The sequence below is a fragment of the Electrophorus electricus genome, chromosome 1 (genome assembly GCF_041902795.1).
Source record: "Electrophorus electricus isolate QZ-2024a chromosome 1, ASM4190279v1, whole genome shotgun sequence".
Classification (NCBI taxonomy): domain Eukaryota; kingdom Metazoa; phylum Chordata; class Actinopteri; order Gymnotiformes; family Gymnotidae; genus Electrophorus; species Electrophorus electricus.
In genome coordinates this window covers 22,748,615-22,766,743 of record NC_137497.1, presented here as the reverse complement: position 1 = coordinate 22,766,743, position 18,129 = coordinate 22,748,615, and the positions used below count along the sequence as shown (strand labels likewise).

The window sequence follows — 18,129 nt, the reverse complement described above, 5'->3', positions numbered from 1 at the left end:
ACACCTTAGATACAGGCTACAAACACAGCATAACGCCCAGATACAGGCTACAGACAATGCCTAAAGTAGCCAAACACACAGAAATGTAACATGTAACCCCAGTAAATACTGCATAAAGATACACTAACCAAATGCACAGAACTGTACATGTAACCCCAGTAAATACTACAAACACTACAATAACCAAATACAGGGAACTTTATGGGTATCCCCAGTAAATACTGCATAAAGTCTAAATTAGACAAATACAAAATTGTAAATGTAGCCACAGTAAAAAAAAAAAAGTAAAATAAAAATAATAACAAATTACACTAAGCGTCTAAGAAATTGTGCTTTAAAAAGCAACAGTGTGGGTATATGAATGTTATTGTGTTTATCTCATATGGTTGTTCAACAAAAAATGTACTTAATGTGATAATCTGTAATTGGAGGTGTTTAATGTATCAGACGTATTCTGATTGACTCTTGAAACGCACTAGAGGACTTCAGGGAAAGAGGCCGTGTAGCCTGAGCAGAGCGCTGGAACATTTGGAAGCAGCACGGTTGCAGCTGTTTGTACTTTTAATGAGCCAAAGTATAAATGGAAATGAGCAGAAATTGTGTATAACGTATTTCTTAAACATAAAACAATAAGTTTTATAAATACTGTTTTCCTGGAGGCTTCTTGGTATAGTTTGTGATGGGTGAATGACACCCATTTAAGCTCCACTTCTGAGGGTAGCACATCTAAAATGTCAATTTAACAAAAAAGTAACACGACTTAACAAACCAGATATACACACCAATAAACTACAGCTGTATCTACTACAGACTAACCAACACTAGCCAGCCACATTTAGCCTCACAAGTAAATTCTCAACTTGTAGGAAACAGTGTCAGTTCGGGTGGCTGCAGATCCCCTAGCCACCCCTTGGGGGCACCACTGTACCTAAGGTGTTCGAGTTATTTTAGCTGTTAATGTTTTTCCAATATAAAAATCCTACCCAATATTTAATTTATGAGGTTGTCAGTATTTGTTCCAGAACTATAAACAGGTAAAACCTACCAGCTAAGATCAGTAGACCCATCAGGACTGATCTCAGGATGCTGTAGTTGTGCATATCTGTGGAACCCCTGAAGAGAAACACACACCCCTGAGGTTAATACAGGTGGTAGGGCTTCGGTTTAACTATGAGAAACACACACCTCTGAGGTTAATACAGGTGGTAGGGCATCAGTTTAACTGCAAGGTTTAAAGTTGGGCTCTTAGTTGCTTCTGATTCATGTTTTCCACTCCATGCTCTGTTATTTATTTACTTGAGTTATAAAGCATATGTTTATACTGAGAGTACATATGTAATATGTCAGAAACTGAAACCTCAGACTGTATATAATATGTTTATATGGTTGAAACGCTGGGGGAACTTAACTTACTGCTTTGCTTTTGTATTTGACTTTTAGCTAATTGTAATTCCGCTAGACAATCTGCTAGAAACGTAATTTGTATTCACCATGTGTTGAGTCAATACCACTAACATTAATTAGCAAGATTACTTATCCTATTTATAGCATTATAGCCCAAAGCTAATGCTAAGTAGCAGCTAACATCATGAGCATTAGGCTGTACTGAAGCATTTTATTACTTAGTAAAATGCTTTTCATTCTCAAATGTCAGTTGTCACTAAATCATTAATGTTCCAGGTACACATTCAGCTTTGTGTCTGTTCATGTGCTTTACATACACTGTAGTCAGTGCTGATCTCTTTCACTCGTCACTTATGGACAGCACTCTGTCACTTTACGGCTTTGGTTATGGACACTTGCCAGACACTTCTTATAGACAGTTGTTATACATGCATTTCCTCTGCACACGTGTACAATCATCCTGCACATTTATTTATTCATATTTAAAACTGTGCCACTGTGTTTTAGTTGTAGTGTTCTGTTCTTGCTCTATAATAATAATGTAAAGTCCAGTCCTATGCAGCACACATACTTATTTATTCAAACTCCATAACATGAATGAAAAAATGAATCTTCTTAATTGCTGGATGCTGGGCATGTGAGTCTCTTTATTTCAAGTAAAGAACTGAAAAAAAAGTATTTATTTTCCTGTATTTTGTATGTCGGCAGGATTTATATTGTATTTAATAATAATCATAATAAACATTACTTACATTATGAACTGTGAAGATCACTTTAAATTCAAGCAAAAGCACAGCTATCAAGACACTGAGTTCTATTTGTGGTTTTACTTTCAGTGTGGGATTTTTCAGAGAAGCAAATTATTTATTTTAACACTGCTGGCCCGAGTGCCGCAGGACGCACAGACTCCCTTGACGGTGCAAGACGTTTATTAACATTAAACACAGATGACAAAGGTGGCACTCACTGAAAGGGGTTTAAATAGACAGACAAACATTCACCATTAAACCCTGGGCAGGTGTGTGCAATCCTGGGGCGCGTGGTTACAAACACACACACGAATCCCCCTGCACGCGACAAAGTACCACGTGACTCGTGGGGGGCGGAGCGCTCCGTGACACTTATTTAAACATACATGCATCTAATATGAATTTAATGACAAACTGCTGGAACTGATTCATTTAACACACATGTTCTGAAAGGCAAGTTTAAAAATATTCCTTCTTATTCAACTAAGCTGAGATTTTCCAATACAAAAGAGCAAAACAATGGATTCCTTTAACCAGTTTATCATGCATTCCTTTATTCCAATAAAACACATGTATGTTTATCCCCGAAAATACAAGCAAATACTAGTATTGTAATACTGTATTAAAATGTTTAAACTTCATGATTAATCATGATTAGTCATAGTCTATTATTGTGAATAACTTGATTAATTTTTAATCGATTGAAACCATTTATTATTAATGAATTAATATTATATACAGATTATGTTTGGTTAGTGATTTTCTAAAGATTTTCAGTGCTGGTTCAGAATCCCCACAGTCCTGATATTTGTTATAGTTAATCAGTTAAAAACCTTGAGTTGTGTGCAACATGTGTAATACATTTGGATGAAAAAGCTTTTGTATATCTATCAAAGTTCCCTCAGCACACAAATACTGAAATGGCCGTATATGTGCACATTGTTTTGGAGTGTATCTTTGTCCTTAATCATCAGTTCACCACATTTACAGTACACTATAGGTGGTGGTATCTTTGTCCTTAATCAGTGTACATCAGTAGTTCACTACATTTACAGTACACTATAGGTGGTGGTACCTTTGTCCTTAATCAGTGTACATCAGTAGTTCACTACATTTACAGTACACTATAGGTGGTGGTACCTTTGTCCTTAATCAGTGTACATCAGTTGTTTGTCCACTGCATTTTGGTGCACTACAGGTGGTTGCTTCAAAACACTTGACACTGATCTCCACGGTGACACCTACTAGCCACTTTTACTAACATTTTGATAATGCTATTCTGTGAAATAACAAAGTCTAAACTGCATTGCCTAGATATTATTCTGGTGGGTTATGCCAAGTTATCAATACATATGATCAATAAATATTTCAGAGAAATCATCATACAATAATCAAAGAAACAAAATATTTCACATTGCCAGAGACAGCAAGTTGGGACTGTAATTAATGGTGTGTTTCAATACATTTTCTGTTGTTTCTGTTTCTGTAAGTATCATGTTTATTATGTGACATTTACAAAGATAACAAAAGGCCAGTATGTTTACTGGAATAAACAACAACATGGGTTCTGTGGGTTCACATGTACTCTGTAGAGTTGTGTGGGTTCACATGTACTCTCTAGCGTAGTATGGGTTCACATGTACTCTGTAGGGTTATGTGGGTTCACATGTACTCTGTAGTGTTGTGTGGGTTCACATGTGCTCTGTAGGGTTCTGTGGGTTCACATGTACTCTGTAGAATTGTGTGGGTTCACATGTACTCTGTAGGATTGTTTGGGTTCACATGTACTCTGTAGGGTTGTGTGGGTTCACATGTACTCTGTAGTGTTGTATGGGTTCACATGTACTCTCTAGCGTTGTGTGGGTTCACATGTACTCTGTAGGGTTCTGTGGGTTCACATGTACTCTGTAGCGTTATGTGGGTTCACATGTGCTCTGTAGGGTTCTCTGTGGGTTCACATGTACTCTGTAGTGTTCTGTGGGTTCACATGTACTCTGTAGCGTTATGTGGGTTCACATGTGCTCTGTAGGGTTCTGTGGGTTCACATGTACTCTGTAGCATTGTGTGGGTTCACATGTACTCTGTAGCGTTGTATGGGTTCACATGTACTCTGTAGGGTTGTGTGGGTTCACATGTACTCTGTAGTGTTCTGTGTGTTTACGGGTTGTGTGGGTTCCCTATCAGGAGGGACACATCCACTCCAGACCAGAACCGTACCACTTACCTGCCCCGATGGCAATCACCTGTCTTCTAACAGGAGTCACCTGCTCCTCATCACAACCTAACACTATTTATGTTCCTACAGGTTCGGAGGGACAGAGCTGTGCATTAGCGGACAGGGTCACAAGTGTCTGTTGCTGCAACACTACTCTGACTCAGGAGATTTAACTAAACCCATTTATTGCTTCATTAGAATTCAATGGAAAATAAAGAACATATCTGTTCGACTTCACCTCTCGCTTCCTCTGTGCCGCCTACGTCACAGGAACATGTTTCATCTATGGCAGAATGAAATGTTGTGAATGTAGATAATTATGATTATGGATAATGAAGATAAATAAAGTAAAATAAAGGAACAATGTCTCACATTTATTATAAGATTATATTTTAAAATGTTAGTTGTTCTGCTGTTTTGGGGCTTCTTCTTTTCGAAATTAACTCTTCAATCTGATTGGTGATTTACTTTAACAGGAAATGGCCCTTCCATCTGTTCAGCCTAACTAATTGGTTGGTTACTACAGCCAGTGGCAGAGTCAAGGCCATGCCTACAGATGCCTGGTCAGTGTGGCCACCAGATTAAACACAATCCAGTGTTTGACCAGTGTGGCCATCAGATTAAACAGAATCCAGTGTTTGAATGGTGTGGGCCACCAGATTAAACAGAATCCAGTCTTTGAACAGTGTGGGCCATCAGAATAAACAGAATCCAGTGCTGAACAGTGTGGCCACCAGATTAAACAGATTCCTGTGTTTGACCAATGTGGCCACCAGATTAAACATATTCCAGTATTTGAACAGGGTGGCCACCAGATTAAACAGAATCCAGTGTTTGAACGGTGTGGGCCATCAGATTAAACAGAATCCAGTGTTTGACCAGTGTGGCCACCAGATTAAACAGAATCCAGTCTTTGAACAGTGTGGGCCACCAGATTAAACAGAATCTAGTGTTTGAACAGTGTGGCCATTAGTTTAAACAGAATCCAGTGTTTGACCAGTGTGGCCACCAGATTAAACAGAATCCAGTGTTTGAACAGTGTGGGCCACCAGATTAAACAGAATCTAGTGTTTGAACAGTGTGGCCATTAGTTTAAACAGAATCCAGTGTTTGACCAGTGTGGCCACCAGATTAAACAGAATCCAGTGTTTGAACAGTGTGGGCCACCAGATTAAACAGAATCTAGTGTTTGAACAGTGTGGCCATTAGTTTAAACAGAATCCAGTGTTTGAACAGAGTGGCCACCAGATTAAACACTTGAATGATTTAACATATCTTGACTGAAATGCTGAAATGATGACGAGCTCTGTCGCACACAGAAACACATAACAAAACAGAAAGCAAAGCACGAACAGCGATACTACATGTAAAAGAAATGTTGCAATCACTAAGTAGGACAATAAACACTACAGAATTGGGTGGTAATAGCATATGTCAGGTTAAACATTGACAAGGGCTGATTATTGCTCAAGGACTTACATATACACGTTAATGATGACTAACAAGGGACAGGTGTAACATGCAACTAACGAGGGAGGGCCGTGATTCACACACAAACACACACACACACACACACACACATATGGGGAGGAGTAAGAATAGTAAACAGATACTTCATGTCTCTTACCATATATATTTAACATCTCACAAAGCAACTCTGCCTATTGCAGATCATTTTGACCTCGCCAAAAAATTCCCTTTAGCAGATGTTTTAATTGCAAATATCTCCAAATTTGTGATCTGGGCAAGTTAAATACCTGCACCATCTGGTTGAAAGATTTTAATGAGTCTTGATCCAAAATGTTTTTTATACCCTTCATAAATCATAAATATCTTCTATCTATACATATTTAATATAACACAGTCAACCCACTCCTTTCACATAATGGGGGATTTTGCAATACATAACTTTGGGTTTAGTGAAATGTTAGAGGATTCAAATAGGGATTACATTTAAACATATGGCTTTATTCCACATCTTTATTCCATACGTTTAGCAAATTTGAAACCACAGAGTTCGAACTACTGTACCGTGATAATTTTATTGAGACACAGTGTAAAAGAGGCAGTGGGGCTGATGGTACCGTACCATGGGGGAGACCTTTCAGAGTGGCGTGACCAGTGAGCCAAATGTCTAGGGCTAAAGTATAATAATATAATAAATGTTTAGGTAGCCCTAGACCACCACTCACAACAGCTTGCTGTAATTTTCCCATTTCAAATAAATCTCACACAGAGCATCGAACTGTTTAAAATATATCACAGGGACCTCCAGAGGAAGAGACTGTAGTAGATCATTAATTTTGGGTACACAGTTCATTTTAAGAATATTAACCTTCCCTCAAAAAAGGATTCAAGTGTTGGTACCGAATTAACTGGGTCAGTTACAAATAACAAAGTATCATCCAAATAAAGCATCAAATTATGAATTTATATCCACACTGTGATACCAGGAAAGAAGGTGAGAGTGGGGATCCCTGACAAGTTCCTCACAAGAGCTTAAAGTAAACTGAAATATATACATTAGAGTTTTAGATCAATACTTTAGATCAATTTTTAACCAGTTAGTGCTCTAACATAAATCCACTGATGAAATATGTTTCTTTTAGTGTGCTGTTTTTACTTGCTAACACTTGTTAAGAAATAACAGCTATTTCACATGAATCATTTCCATAAAGGCTCCCCCAAATTATCAAACATTTTTAAAAGTATTAATTTTTTGTCTGTTGTTACTGCAATAAATTGTGTTCAAACTGGGACTTGTAACATTTACTTCAAAATATCAAAAATATCAATCAGACTAATCAACAGTTTCAAGATAAACAGAGCATAGAGGCATTTAAAATATTGTATTTTGGTAACAATGCATCAGGCATCAAAATACAGTAATACATTTAAACAAAAAGTTCTGTAAAACATGATTTCTTCTTGTATTTCAAAATAAACGCATTACATCTTATATGTCTGAGATAAAAAAAAAAACACATGGCAGGTTTTTACCCATAAGGCACTGCAAGAGAAGCAGTTGGATTTGCAGAGGCACAGAGCAAAACACCTCATTAATATTCATGAGCAAAGTTTAAAACATCACTGGCTCAAAGTAGTGCTGACAGATGAAAAATAAAATTTCTAATTTTTTAAAGATAAACATTAAGCAACTCCTGCCAGCAAATTGCATTTTGTACTGATGACATTTTATCTCCCTGAATTTGAAGGCTACAGACACCAGGCTTGGCAAAGGCTTGGCAAGGAGACTCAACAGTGGACCTCAAGCTCCAGTGTAACGCGTGGTGGCCCGAGTGCTGCAGGGTGAGGCGCAGGACGCACAGACTCCAGTGACTGGGACGTACATTTAGTTACACAGAACAATAACGGCACTCAAATATTACACACGAAAAACATGAACCTGTAACGGTTAACATGAAACAAGCACAATAAACACGCATACGTTTAATGATGACAAGACCATTAACCATGACATTAAGAAGTTACATCCACAATGACCAACGATCTTGCACACTATGACGAGGGTTTAAATACATATAAACAAATGAGGTGCAGGTGTGTGCAGGTGTGGCCACAAATGAGGATCCTCCCACTGCACGTGGCGGGCCAAATCACGTGACTCGCGGGAGTCGAGCGTTCCGTGACATCCAAACTACATATTATACCAAAAGCACCAGTCTGTGTACTCCTTCTCCTTCTCTCCTCTCCTTTCATTAATGCCTTCATCCTCCCTTTGGAATCATTTATTTTGATACTGATCCTTAAAGGTTTAATGTACAAGCATAAAATTTGTCAAATGTTCAGCTTATTACAAATAAATGTAGTTAAGCACATATCTGCACTTTATGAGAACTCTACTGATTCTAATACAACTCAGTTTGTTTACAATCTTTACTTTATAGTTACTTAATGCCTGTTGATTCATCTTGTTATCTATATGCATCTCAGCTGTACCTCTAGTGAACTGCTCTTGCCCTTAGACAGATTACTCCACAGACACTGTTAACTAGCAAGTGCATTTAATAATAGCCAGCTGATAAAAACAGTAAACATCACAGGGTCTGTCAACCTTTCTCAAAAAGAAATGACATGAAGCAGGCCTGTTTCCATAATACATGTCTGATTTATTTAATATTGGAGATTGCTTTACCTGGGCAGGCAAACCTTAGCTACTTATTGAGCAGAATGCTTTGAAATTAATGCAGCATTACAGCATTGGAAAAACCAACCACAACAACTGATCATAATCACCAAGACCACAAGTGAACTCTTGAAAATATAACCTGGACAATAAGGGGAGACTCTTAAATAAAAGGCAAATAAAATTTAAAAGATGCTACAGAAATAAATACCTGTTTTTCCATGACTTGACACAAAAGCATTTACATGTGCATTAAATTACATCACAGGATCGCATAATAATATTTACATAAACATCTTTATATTACATTTTTACATAAACATCTTTGCATTACATTTACAGTACTGGGCAGATGCTCTTATAATGACTGATGTATGTTTATCAGTATAACATCATGTGTGCTCTCTGAGGATCAAACCATGATTCTGGAGATGCATCTTACTGTACCTGCTCTACCAGGTGAGGTCAGGAGTGCTAACGTCAGAAAACTCTGATCAGGTACAATCAAACATACACTGATCTCTGACCCCTGAATGGTACAGAGAAAGGCAGTGTGGGTACATATGTATGTGTGTGTGTGTGTGTGTGTGTGTGTGTGTGTGTGTGTGTGTGTATACAAGAGAGCCAAATAATTTATCATCTCTTTTAGACTTCCTCATGGTTATTACTGGGAGATCACCTCTGCTCTTCATCTGAGTGGTTTAGTCCATTCATATTAACTCCTCTGTTGTCATGGTTACAGTCTCCATTCACTGCTGATTTTTTTCCTCAGCTGCACAATCACCAGCACTGCTGCCACAAGCCCCGCCCACGTCAGAGCCAGGAGCACCGTCAACACCGTCACTGTGGAGCTCTGATCTGGACACGGCTGGACTTCTGCAACAGACACAAAGAACTGTCAGTAAATATAAACCACTATTTAAACAGTATTGAGTTATAATCATGTGTGGATGTACCAGAGTGAACACTGTGACGGGATCGAGAGGGATTGTGGGATTGGGGCAGTTCAGCTCCAGTTCCTGACAAAAAGATCACAACAGCATCACTGCACAAGATCTTAACAAGTAGGTATGCATAATGTTTCACCAGTTACCATAGTAACCACTTCTGTAGAAGTGTCCGTGTCCTCTGGTGAGCTCAGCACCTCCCACCTCCATATCAGTATCTAATCAAATTCAATCAGGAAGTAACTATTACAGCGATGGAGAACTGTTTAGAAACAAACTAAAACAAATCTGGATCTTATACAGGGATATTGTTGTAAATGTAGAATAGAAATATATTCAGAGTTCAAAGTGAATGAACCAGTGGAGAGAATTAGCCACACAAAGGGGGGGGGGGGGGGTGTACACAACAACAACAACAACAACAACCACCACCACCCTGATCACCACCTGTGCTCCGTCATAACTATGATCACTGCTGAAGCTTCAGTCTGTCATATTAACACACAGCATAATTACTGCACCATCACTGACTACATTTACATATTAACACACAGAATAATTACTGCACCATCACTGACTACATTTACATATTAACACACAGCATAATTACTACAGTGAACAGTGATATTGAGGGTGAAGTATTTGTTGATTTATTGAGGGTCGTATGTAGACGGATTGAGCTTCAGGACAAATAAATAAAAAGAAAAAGCCATACTAGAAATAAAAATTATTATTATTAGTTGGTTACATTTATTTAGCACCTTTTTCAAATTAAAGGACACTTTACAGGCAGAAATCAGCTTTTACACTCAAATCACTCACAGACAGATGAGAAGCAGCAGCAGCAAATTTACACACAGCGTTCTCTCTATCAGAAACTACAGACTCCTGGGGGACTGAACCAGGTGTAGGGGAAGGGGAGGAGGTTCAGACCAGGACAGAATACCAACCATCACTGAACATACACACACACACACACACACACACACACACACACACACACACACACACACACACACACACACACACACACACCAACACACACCAACCATCACTGAACACACACACACACACACACACACACACACCAACCATCACTGAACACACACACACACACACACACAGCACCAACCATCACTGAACACACACACACACACACACACAGCACCAACCATCACTGAACACACACACACACACACAGCACCAACCATCACTGAACACACACACACACACACACACACACACACAGCACCAACCATCACTGAACACACACACACACACACACACACAGAGCACCAACCATCACTGAACACACACACACACACACACACAGAGCACCAACCATCACTGGACATACACACACACAGAGCACCAACCATCACTGGACATACACACACACAGAGCACCAACCATCACTGGACATACACACACACACACACACACACACACACGCACACACACACACACGCATACACACAGAGCACCAACCATCACTGAACACACACACACACACCATCACTGAACATAAACACACACAGAGCACCAACCATCACTGAACACACACACACACACACACACACACACACACACGTACACACACACACAGAGAGTACCAACCATCACTGGACATAAACACACACCATGTTTTTGGGAGGTTTCCTCTGGGCTCCTACACAGACACAGGAAGAACACGGAAACTCCACCCAGATAGGGACTTGGATGCAAACATTCCAACCACCAAGCCCTGCTGCCCAAAACAACCAACTGTCCCAACTGAACACAAACAAAATTAAGTACAATAACCTTCCCTACTCCCAAAAACAAACAGAAGTAAAGAACTGAGCAAATAAAAAAGGTGTCAAACTCCACACTTCCCAACTACGATTCACGTAGGACTACTATAATACACTATACACAGAATAATATTTATAACAGTGAACACGTCCAGAAAAAGGGGACGCGATAAGTCAGAATGATTTAACAAGCAGAGGCCTAAAACCACAACAATCGGCAAACACTCCCTGAACAAACACAAGCAGCCATAGCAACAGTGGATATGAATTGCAGCCTGTTGCTCCTTCCCAGTCTTCCCCTGGCGCAACACAGCAGCCCAGGACAAAAGATTTGATCAGGTGGAGGAGGAGAATCATGAAGGGGAGGAGCCACAGGATGTAACATAAATGTAAACAAACACAAATAACCCTACCCATAACACAAACAAGGTTGTAACACCTTCAAATACAAACACTAATTTTTCCAACTCAGTCACTCATGATTGTTTTGGTATCAGTAAGCAGGCATCACACCAAGTGCTGTAAAACATCAGTGGCTGGATCCAAGAGTGTCCGTGTGAGAATCCACCACAAAGAGTCCAATGAAAATCAACCGGGTCAACATGCCCTATTGGGGATATGCTTAGATAAACAGGACCTCAACTAAGACCAAGACTTCAAACTATGACACTCAGTCCATGCTGTTTACATGATCCTAGCATTCATAGTCAAACTAATACTGAACCACTGATGTGCATGTAAACATAGTTACTGATACTATGTTGGGAGGGGGGTATGCGTAAAGTAATTCTAGGCAACATTAAACTCACAGTAACCACACTTACCTTCCACAGTAACTGTGTATGTCTGAATAATCTCTTCATTCTTAATATCTCTGATGCTGTAAACTCCACTATCAGATGGTGTGGTTCCTCTCAGCTCTACAGCAGAGATGAGTGACGCTCTCCGAGTGTATTCAGGTTTACACTTCAGTGAGTGTCCAGCCACTGTGCAGATCTGTCCACTAGAGGGAGCAGCTGCACCTGTGCTGGTATAAATCACCTCAACTGACTCTGATGTGAGCAAATCCAGCACCAATGGTTCACCAAGCTTAATCTGAACTGAAGAATTACAGGCTGTGGAAAAAAAACAATTAGCAACTTCTATGTAATATACAACTGATTTGCAGTAACCTCAGAACTGCAAATCTGATATAAACATTTAAACATTATACAAGCTCCTTCCGTTCTTCCCCACATATCTGATGTTTGTGAAGTTTCCTATGTTCTACCTTACATACCCCAGATAAATATGTCTACATAAATAATGGTATAGTAACAATAACTATGTAATCCATGAGGACACTTACCCTCTATCTGTAGACTCACATCACAGATGTCTTTACCACTACAAGCGCAGGTGTACCAGGTCCTCTTAGTGTAATCAGCATCAGTGATGGTGAGGGAGAGATCTCCCTTCAGGTACTGATCATGGGACATGTGAAATCCCTCCTCTGACTGGCAGGATGTCTGGTTACACTGAGCCAGAATGTCAAGTTGTTTATAGGACACAGTCCATGTGAGCAGACCAGAACACTTCTCATTGCAGGGGAGAGTAGCAGCATCATGAAGATTCACCTTTACTGAAGCAAAAGAGCCTGAAAGAGACATTAAGAAAAGAGAGTTTAAAATGTTACACTGGTGCTTGAAAGTTTAGGAACTCTTTAGAAGTTTCTATATTTCTGCATATACATGAACCAAAACTTCATCAGATTGTCAAACAAGTCCTGAAAGTAAAAAGAAAAACAAATCAAACTAATTAAACCAAATATTAGACCCAATATTAGTCTATAATAATATTATTTATAGAGGAAAATGATCCAATGTTTCATATCAAGGCAATAAATATCAACTTGTAAACAATATTTATTATTTAGAATGTTATTTATTTTATCTGTTATATCCATGCATGATACAGCATATATAATACAAAAAATAATTCCCTACACAACTGAACCACAGTGGCTTTTAATGGAAAAATATCAGATTGGTATTTATATTAGACGACAATCAAATGCAAGACATCAGTATCAGATCAGTAAAGAGAAACTGGTATCATGCTCTTTCTATAAATACAGTAAAACAAAAAATAATCAACCCATTCACTTAGGCTACTTAAATATTCTTGGTTATTCAAAGATGCATTTCTAAATAAGAGCAGAACTGACTGATACTGCTCATTAGTACAACTGCAGAGACATCTGTGCCTTCTATGTCTGTGTCTACATGACCATTCTGGTGATCTTTTAATGAAAGGGTTCTGAAATGCAAGTCTATTAGCAAAATGACAGGCAATCTGTCCAATGAAATTAATTAATTTTATGTTTCTCACTCTGGGGGCGGGCCTATAGCAGCCTAAACCTTCTCAGTGTTCTGAAGAAAGGGTTACGACATTATTAGTAAAGCATCACTGTGTTCATGCTGCCTTAGCCAGCTGACTATGAATGGGGTCTATGAGTGAGACAGACACTGTAGTTATACAGTAGGTACGACGAGCCGAGCATCCACAGTGAGTTATATAGTACAATTCTCATGAATAGCAGCAATGCAATAAATGTTTACAATCCTTTTAAATGTTAAACAATATCATCCATTTGTTTATGCTGTGCAGCGCAAAATGAATTATTAGAAACAACCATCAGGATTTATACATTTAATTAATTTTAATAATTATTTTATTAAATATAAAAAAGATTAAATAAAGATAAAGGTCAAGCCGGTACAATAGTCCGGTTAACACACCAAAGTCAAGGATGAAATTCTGATGACCTGAGAGAACCTGTTCTATCCACTTACCAGCTATGACTGTCAGCAGCTGTAACAGCAGAACACAGTGACTCCTGCTCAGCATGACTGAGGAGACAAAAGAGACACCAGTCAGTACTGTACAGAGGGGACAGGAGCACCCAGTCAGTACTGTACAGAGGGGACAGGAGCACCCAGTCAGTACTGTACAGAGGAGACAGGAGCACCCAATCAGTACTGTACAGAGGAGACAGGAGTACCCAATCAGTACTGTACAGAGGAGACAGGAGCACCCAGTCAGTACTGTACAGGTAGGAGCAGCTGAGTAAATCTCAGAGTGATCACTATTAGTTAAAAAGTCACTTATTTACAGTAGCCTGATTATACCCCCTGCCATAAAAGAAACAGGATTAAGGCACCATCTATCCCACAGTAGAAATGGGACTAAACCCTACTACACCTCAGCAGCACAGTAATCCTCCCTTACCAGAGGGGGTTAGTCCAGGGTCCAGAACATCACAGTCCTGCCTGCCAGTACGTTGCGTCACTGTTCAGCTCCCTTATTCCCAGCAGTCATGCTGTTTGATATTTCCGGCAACACTAAAGTACTAATCAAACGGGACTCATTTTCCAGTCGTGTACATAAAGCAACTTTACCACAAGACCTCTAGAGTGTATGACAGACTCACACAGGATCAGAAACCTCGGGATAAATTACAGACATCAGTGGCTACTGAATTTATGTATTACCGTCTCACTAAAACATCCACGTGTGAAACGCATCTTTAGTTGAAAGAAACCACAGAATATTTCAGACATCTTCTGCACAAATTCTGGCATTTAATGAAACTGCTTATAGTAATAATGACTTGGGTTTGAACATTAGCAGGTTAGGGAAATTTACTTAAAACCTCTGAGAAGTCATTTGCCCACTCGAGAACTTCCGTGACTGGAGAAAAAAGCGCCCAAACTCTGATATGTGAACCCTGGATATTCGCCCGGGATTAAAAACCCCTGAGATTACAGCAAATAGCCGTTTATAGCAGGAAAAAGGCGCAAGAATTCTTGCTGACGCTGCAGTAGGTAAAATGACTGACATGGCGAGAGTAAAATCACTGAGGAACGCAGAAAATAATTACATTACCACACCTCGCCATGTCAAATGAATCCTGTCTGAATATTCTTAACACACATGAGGTTCCGAACCCTGGTTCTGCGGACCCACCGCCCTGTACAGTTTCCCATCTGATCCAGCTCATGAAAGACTTGATGACCCAGAAAACCTGAAGCTGTCCGCCAGTGGATGCACTGTTACCAGTCTTAAATGTTCATGACAAACACGGAAATAAATCCGAAACAGTTTTTCTTTGGGCTGATAAGCTGTTCCTGGCAACATGCAGAATCAATTAGTCTGTAATGCACATATAAAACAGGAGTATTGTAACGGTCAGTAATTTGCGGACTGTCCCCTTAAGTTACGTTTACGTAAAAGGCGTGTGCACGTTGTCCACGCGGAAGAGTTGGTTTTGTACTGTGCGTGACGGACGTTGCTGGACCCAGCTCTTCATTTATCGTTATTTACTTCTTTAGTAACGCGTTATGAGCTTTGGATGTTTCTACAACTCATGTATAAGCTGTCTACAATACTCCAGGAGCGAGCCTGTGTCACGTGGTGAATAAACCAGCAAGTTTACTACTAAACTGAGTGAGTCTGGTCCGCATCTACTCCACGTGCTTCACACGCTTCTCTCTACCAGTTCCAAAGATCTCCTCATCTGGGTTGGAGTATAATTTAAACAGGACTAACTCCAAGCGTTACAGTATGTACTAAAGTAGACAGTTACTGTATGTGCAAGGCAGGTGTTCTTAATAAAGTGACCGGTGAGCTTATGTAGCAACATTCGTACTTGGGATATTTATCTAACGACCTCGCAAATATTATTGTGGAGAAAAATGTGTGATAAAAAATAGAGGCAGTGAAACCCACTGGCTAATCACAGAGTGCGACAGTGCTTTTGAATATTATTATTATTATTATTATTATTATTTAATAGCAATAAAGGTTTGTACGCCACATGGACATTATCTCCTACCAAACGCATTTACTGAGGTAACTGCACGCAGGAGACACACAGTCCATCTACTGAACTGCAGCATAAGAAGGCAGAACAGCACGCGGAGGGAACAAAGCGCACAGCTACTATCGCTCAGTGCACGAGCTAAAGTCCCTAAATGAACACATGAACCCGTTCAACAGTCCGCGAGACCAACCAGAGTTCTTAGCAGACATGCAAACTTTAAAACAGCTGCACTAAACATTACATATTAATTTATTATCTATGCAGTTGCCTAGTTGCGTTCATAAAACAGACTTTCTGACAGCTAGCGCGCATATTTGGACGGTAATCAGAAGTACAACGACATACAAACACTTTTAAACTCACCGCTAAATGTCGAATTTGAACTTCGCGCTTCAGAAATGAAACCAATGGATTTGTGCTCGTGCTTGTGCTTGATTCGTTCTACAATGATCACGTGACGACAGAGCCGGAAATAGAAAAGGCGTTTTGAAGTTTGAACACTTTTACCATCAAGTAAGGTGGAGTATTTTATAAAAGCACTATTATAATAATAATTATTTATAATTCTTTAATTTCTAAAGTCATAAATTGATGGCATTTTATCAGTTTTGTTTAATGATAAGCTGTTCACAATTTAGAACTTCAATTTAAAATATATAAAATATTTTTGCTCTTAAATGTGACTTAGTAAGATGTGTTCTGGGTGCATTCTAAATGTATTCTGAATAAATTACTGTTTTATTGTAATAGAATACATCACATTATTCAACCATCAAAGTATTCTGCCAAACCCTGGATGTATGTACACAACTCAGCAATGAGATTTTAATGACATGCACAACAGTCCATTTAGTTTTATTAGTTGCTTTTATTGAAACAACAAATGTCATGCTTTTCGATGCAACAGAACAGTTTTAAAAGCTGGAAATAAATACATAGATAACTAACAAACTACCTTTGTTAGTTTTAATATGTAGTATTATTACATATTACATATTACATACATATGTAGTATTATATGTAGTATTAATAAGTACTACATATGTAAGCTGCGTCACATCCCAATGTGCTTCAACGAGGGTGAAAAGACTGATGATGATGATGGAATATTGGAGCACTGTGTTGTAGAGTAAATGTCTTTCAACAAACATTTTAGGTATAAATGTCAGTGCCTTCAGTGTCCTACTTTGGAACACTCTTCCTATATGACTGAATAATTATATGTTCCTGTAGGCCTGAGTAACTTTTACTCTGTATGTTCCTGCATGTTTGAGTAATTATTATTGCACTGTATATTCCTGCATATCTGAGTAATTATTATTATTATTACTCTGCATTGTCACGGTTGTCCCCTCCCTGTCATCTCGGTCACTTTAGCAATCCTGTCATGCTCTGTTTACTTTACAACTTGGTTTTCTTTCCATGAGCTTCTTTGTTTTGATTTTTCTGTTACTCCCCCTTGTCTGGTTGTTCTGCCTGTTTTCTCCTGTTTCTAGTTGTTCCTTGTTAATTCGTGTATATGTTCCTTGTTAACTTGTGTGTATATTCCTTGTTAACTTGTGTATATATTTCTAGTGTCTCTCCAGTCTTGTCGCTGGTTATTGTTCACTCAGCCTGTGTTCATTGTACTAAGCCTCCATTTATACTAAGGTCCTTCTTCATTTCATGTTGTTGCCTTGTAACCTGTTCCCAGTTGTGTTTCTGTCAGTGTATTGGTTCTATCGTGTTTAGCTTTCATTTTCTTTATCTTTTGTGGGTCTGTCCGTCTCAATATGTTGACTCATTCCACTGACCCTGATTTTCTGTTCCAGTATGTTCCAGAGAGCTTGCGTCCTCTCATTGGCCTGTTCCAATATTCTGCAAAACGCCGCAGAGCACCATTGGTCTGTTCCAACGTGCTTCTCCAATTTTTATTGGCTCTCCCGTTGCCATCCCGTTGCTGTCCCAGCATCCTACCACACTTCTGACTTACAGCATTTGGTAAGTGAAGCCAGGCTCCCTCTTTTACAT

The 18,129-nt window shown here is 39.1% G+C and overlaps 2 protein-coding genes across 4 annotated transcripts in view; one reads left to right on the top strand and one right to left on the bottom strand.

The window, feature by feature from the left end:
• Positions 1 to 8,264: 8,264 nt before the first annotated feature.
• On the bottom strand, positions 8,265 to 16,501 carry LOC145657507 (uncharacterized). The gene is made up of 6 exons (XM_081712687.1): positions 16,483 to 16,501; positions 14,090 to 14,146; positions 12,604 to 12,891; positions 12,080 to 12,370; positions 9,472 to 9,534; positions 8,265 to 9,391 (listed from the first exon to the last, which is right to left on the bottom strand). Exons 2-6 carry the CDS (start codon positions 14,142 to 14,144, stop codon positions 9,252 to 9,254), a joined length of 837 nt encoding a protein of 278 aa, XP_081568813.1. The 5' UTR covers positions 14,145 to 14,146; positions 16,483 to 16,501; the 3' UTR covers positions 8,265 to 9,251.
• The window catches only part of LOC145657505 (uncharacterized), a 22,090-nt gene continuing 19,533 nt past the window's right edge, over positions 15,573 to 18,129 (top strand). The window contains exons 1-2 of one of the 3 annotated variants that reach the window (XM_081712650.1): positions 15,573 to 15,743; positions 17,931 to 18,099. The gene's annotated coding sequence lies outside the window, so the exon portion shown is untranslated. Of the gene's footprint in view, positions 15,744 to 17,222; positions 17,276 to 17,747; positions 18,100 to 18,129 lie in introns of those variants that run through there. The other 2 variants (XM_081712658.1, XM_081712654.1) reach the window with 2 other exon arrangements.

Coding starts and splice junctions, on each gene's coding strand:
- LOC145657507 (XM_081712687.1), bottom strand. CDS start 14,144: ATGCTGAGCAGGAGTCACTGTGTTCTGCTGTTACAGCTGCTGACAGTC. Junction 12,371..12,603: donor TGTGAGTCTACAGATAGAGG/GTAAGTGTCCTC, acceptor TTTTTTCCACAG/CCTGTAATTCTTCAGTTCAG. Junction 9,392..9,471: donor CCGTCACAGTGTTCACTCTG/GTACATCCACAC, acceptor TGTCTGTTGCAG/AAGTCCAGCCGTGTCCAGAT.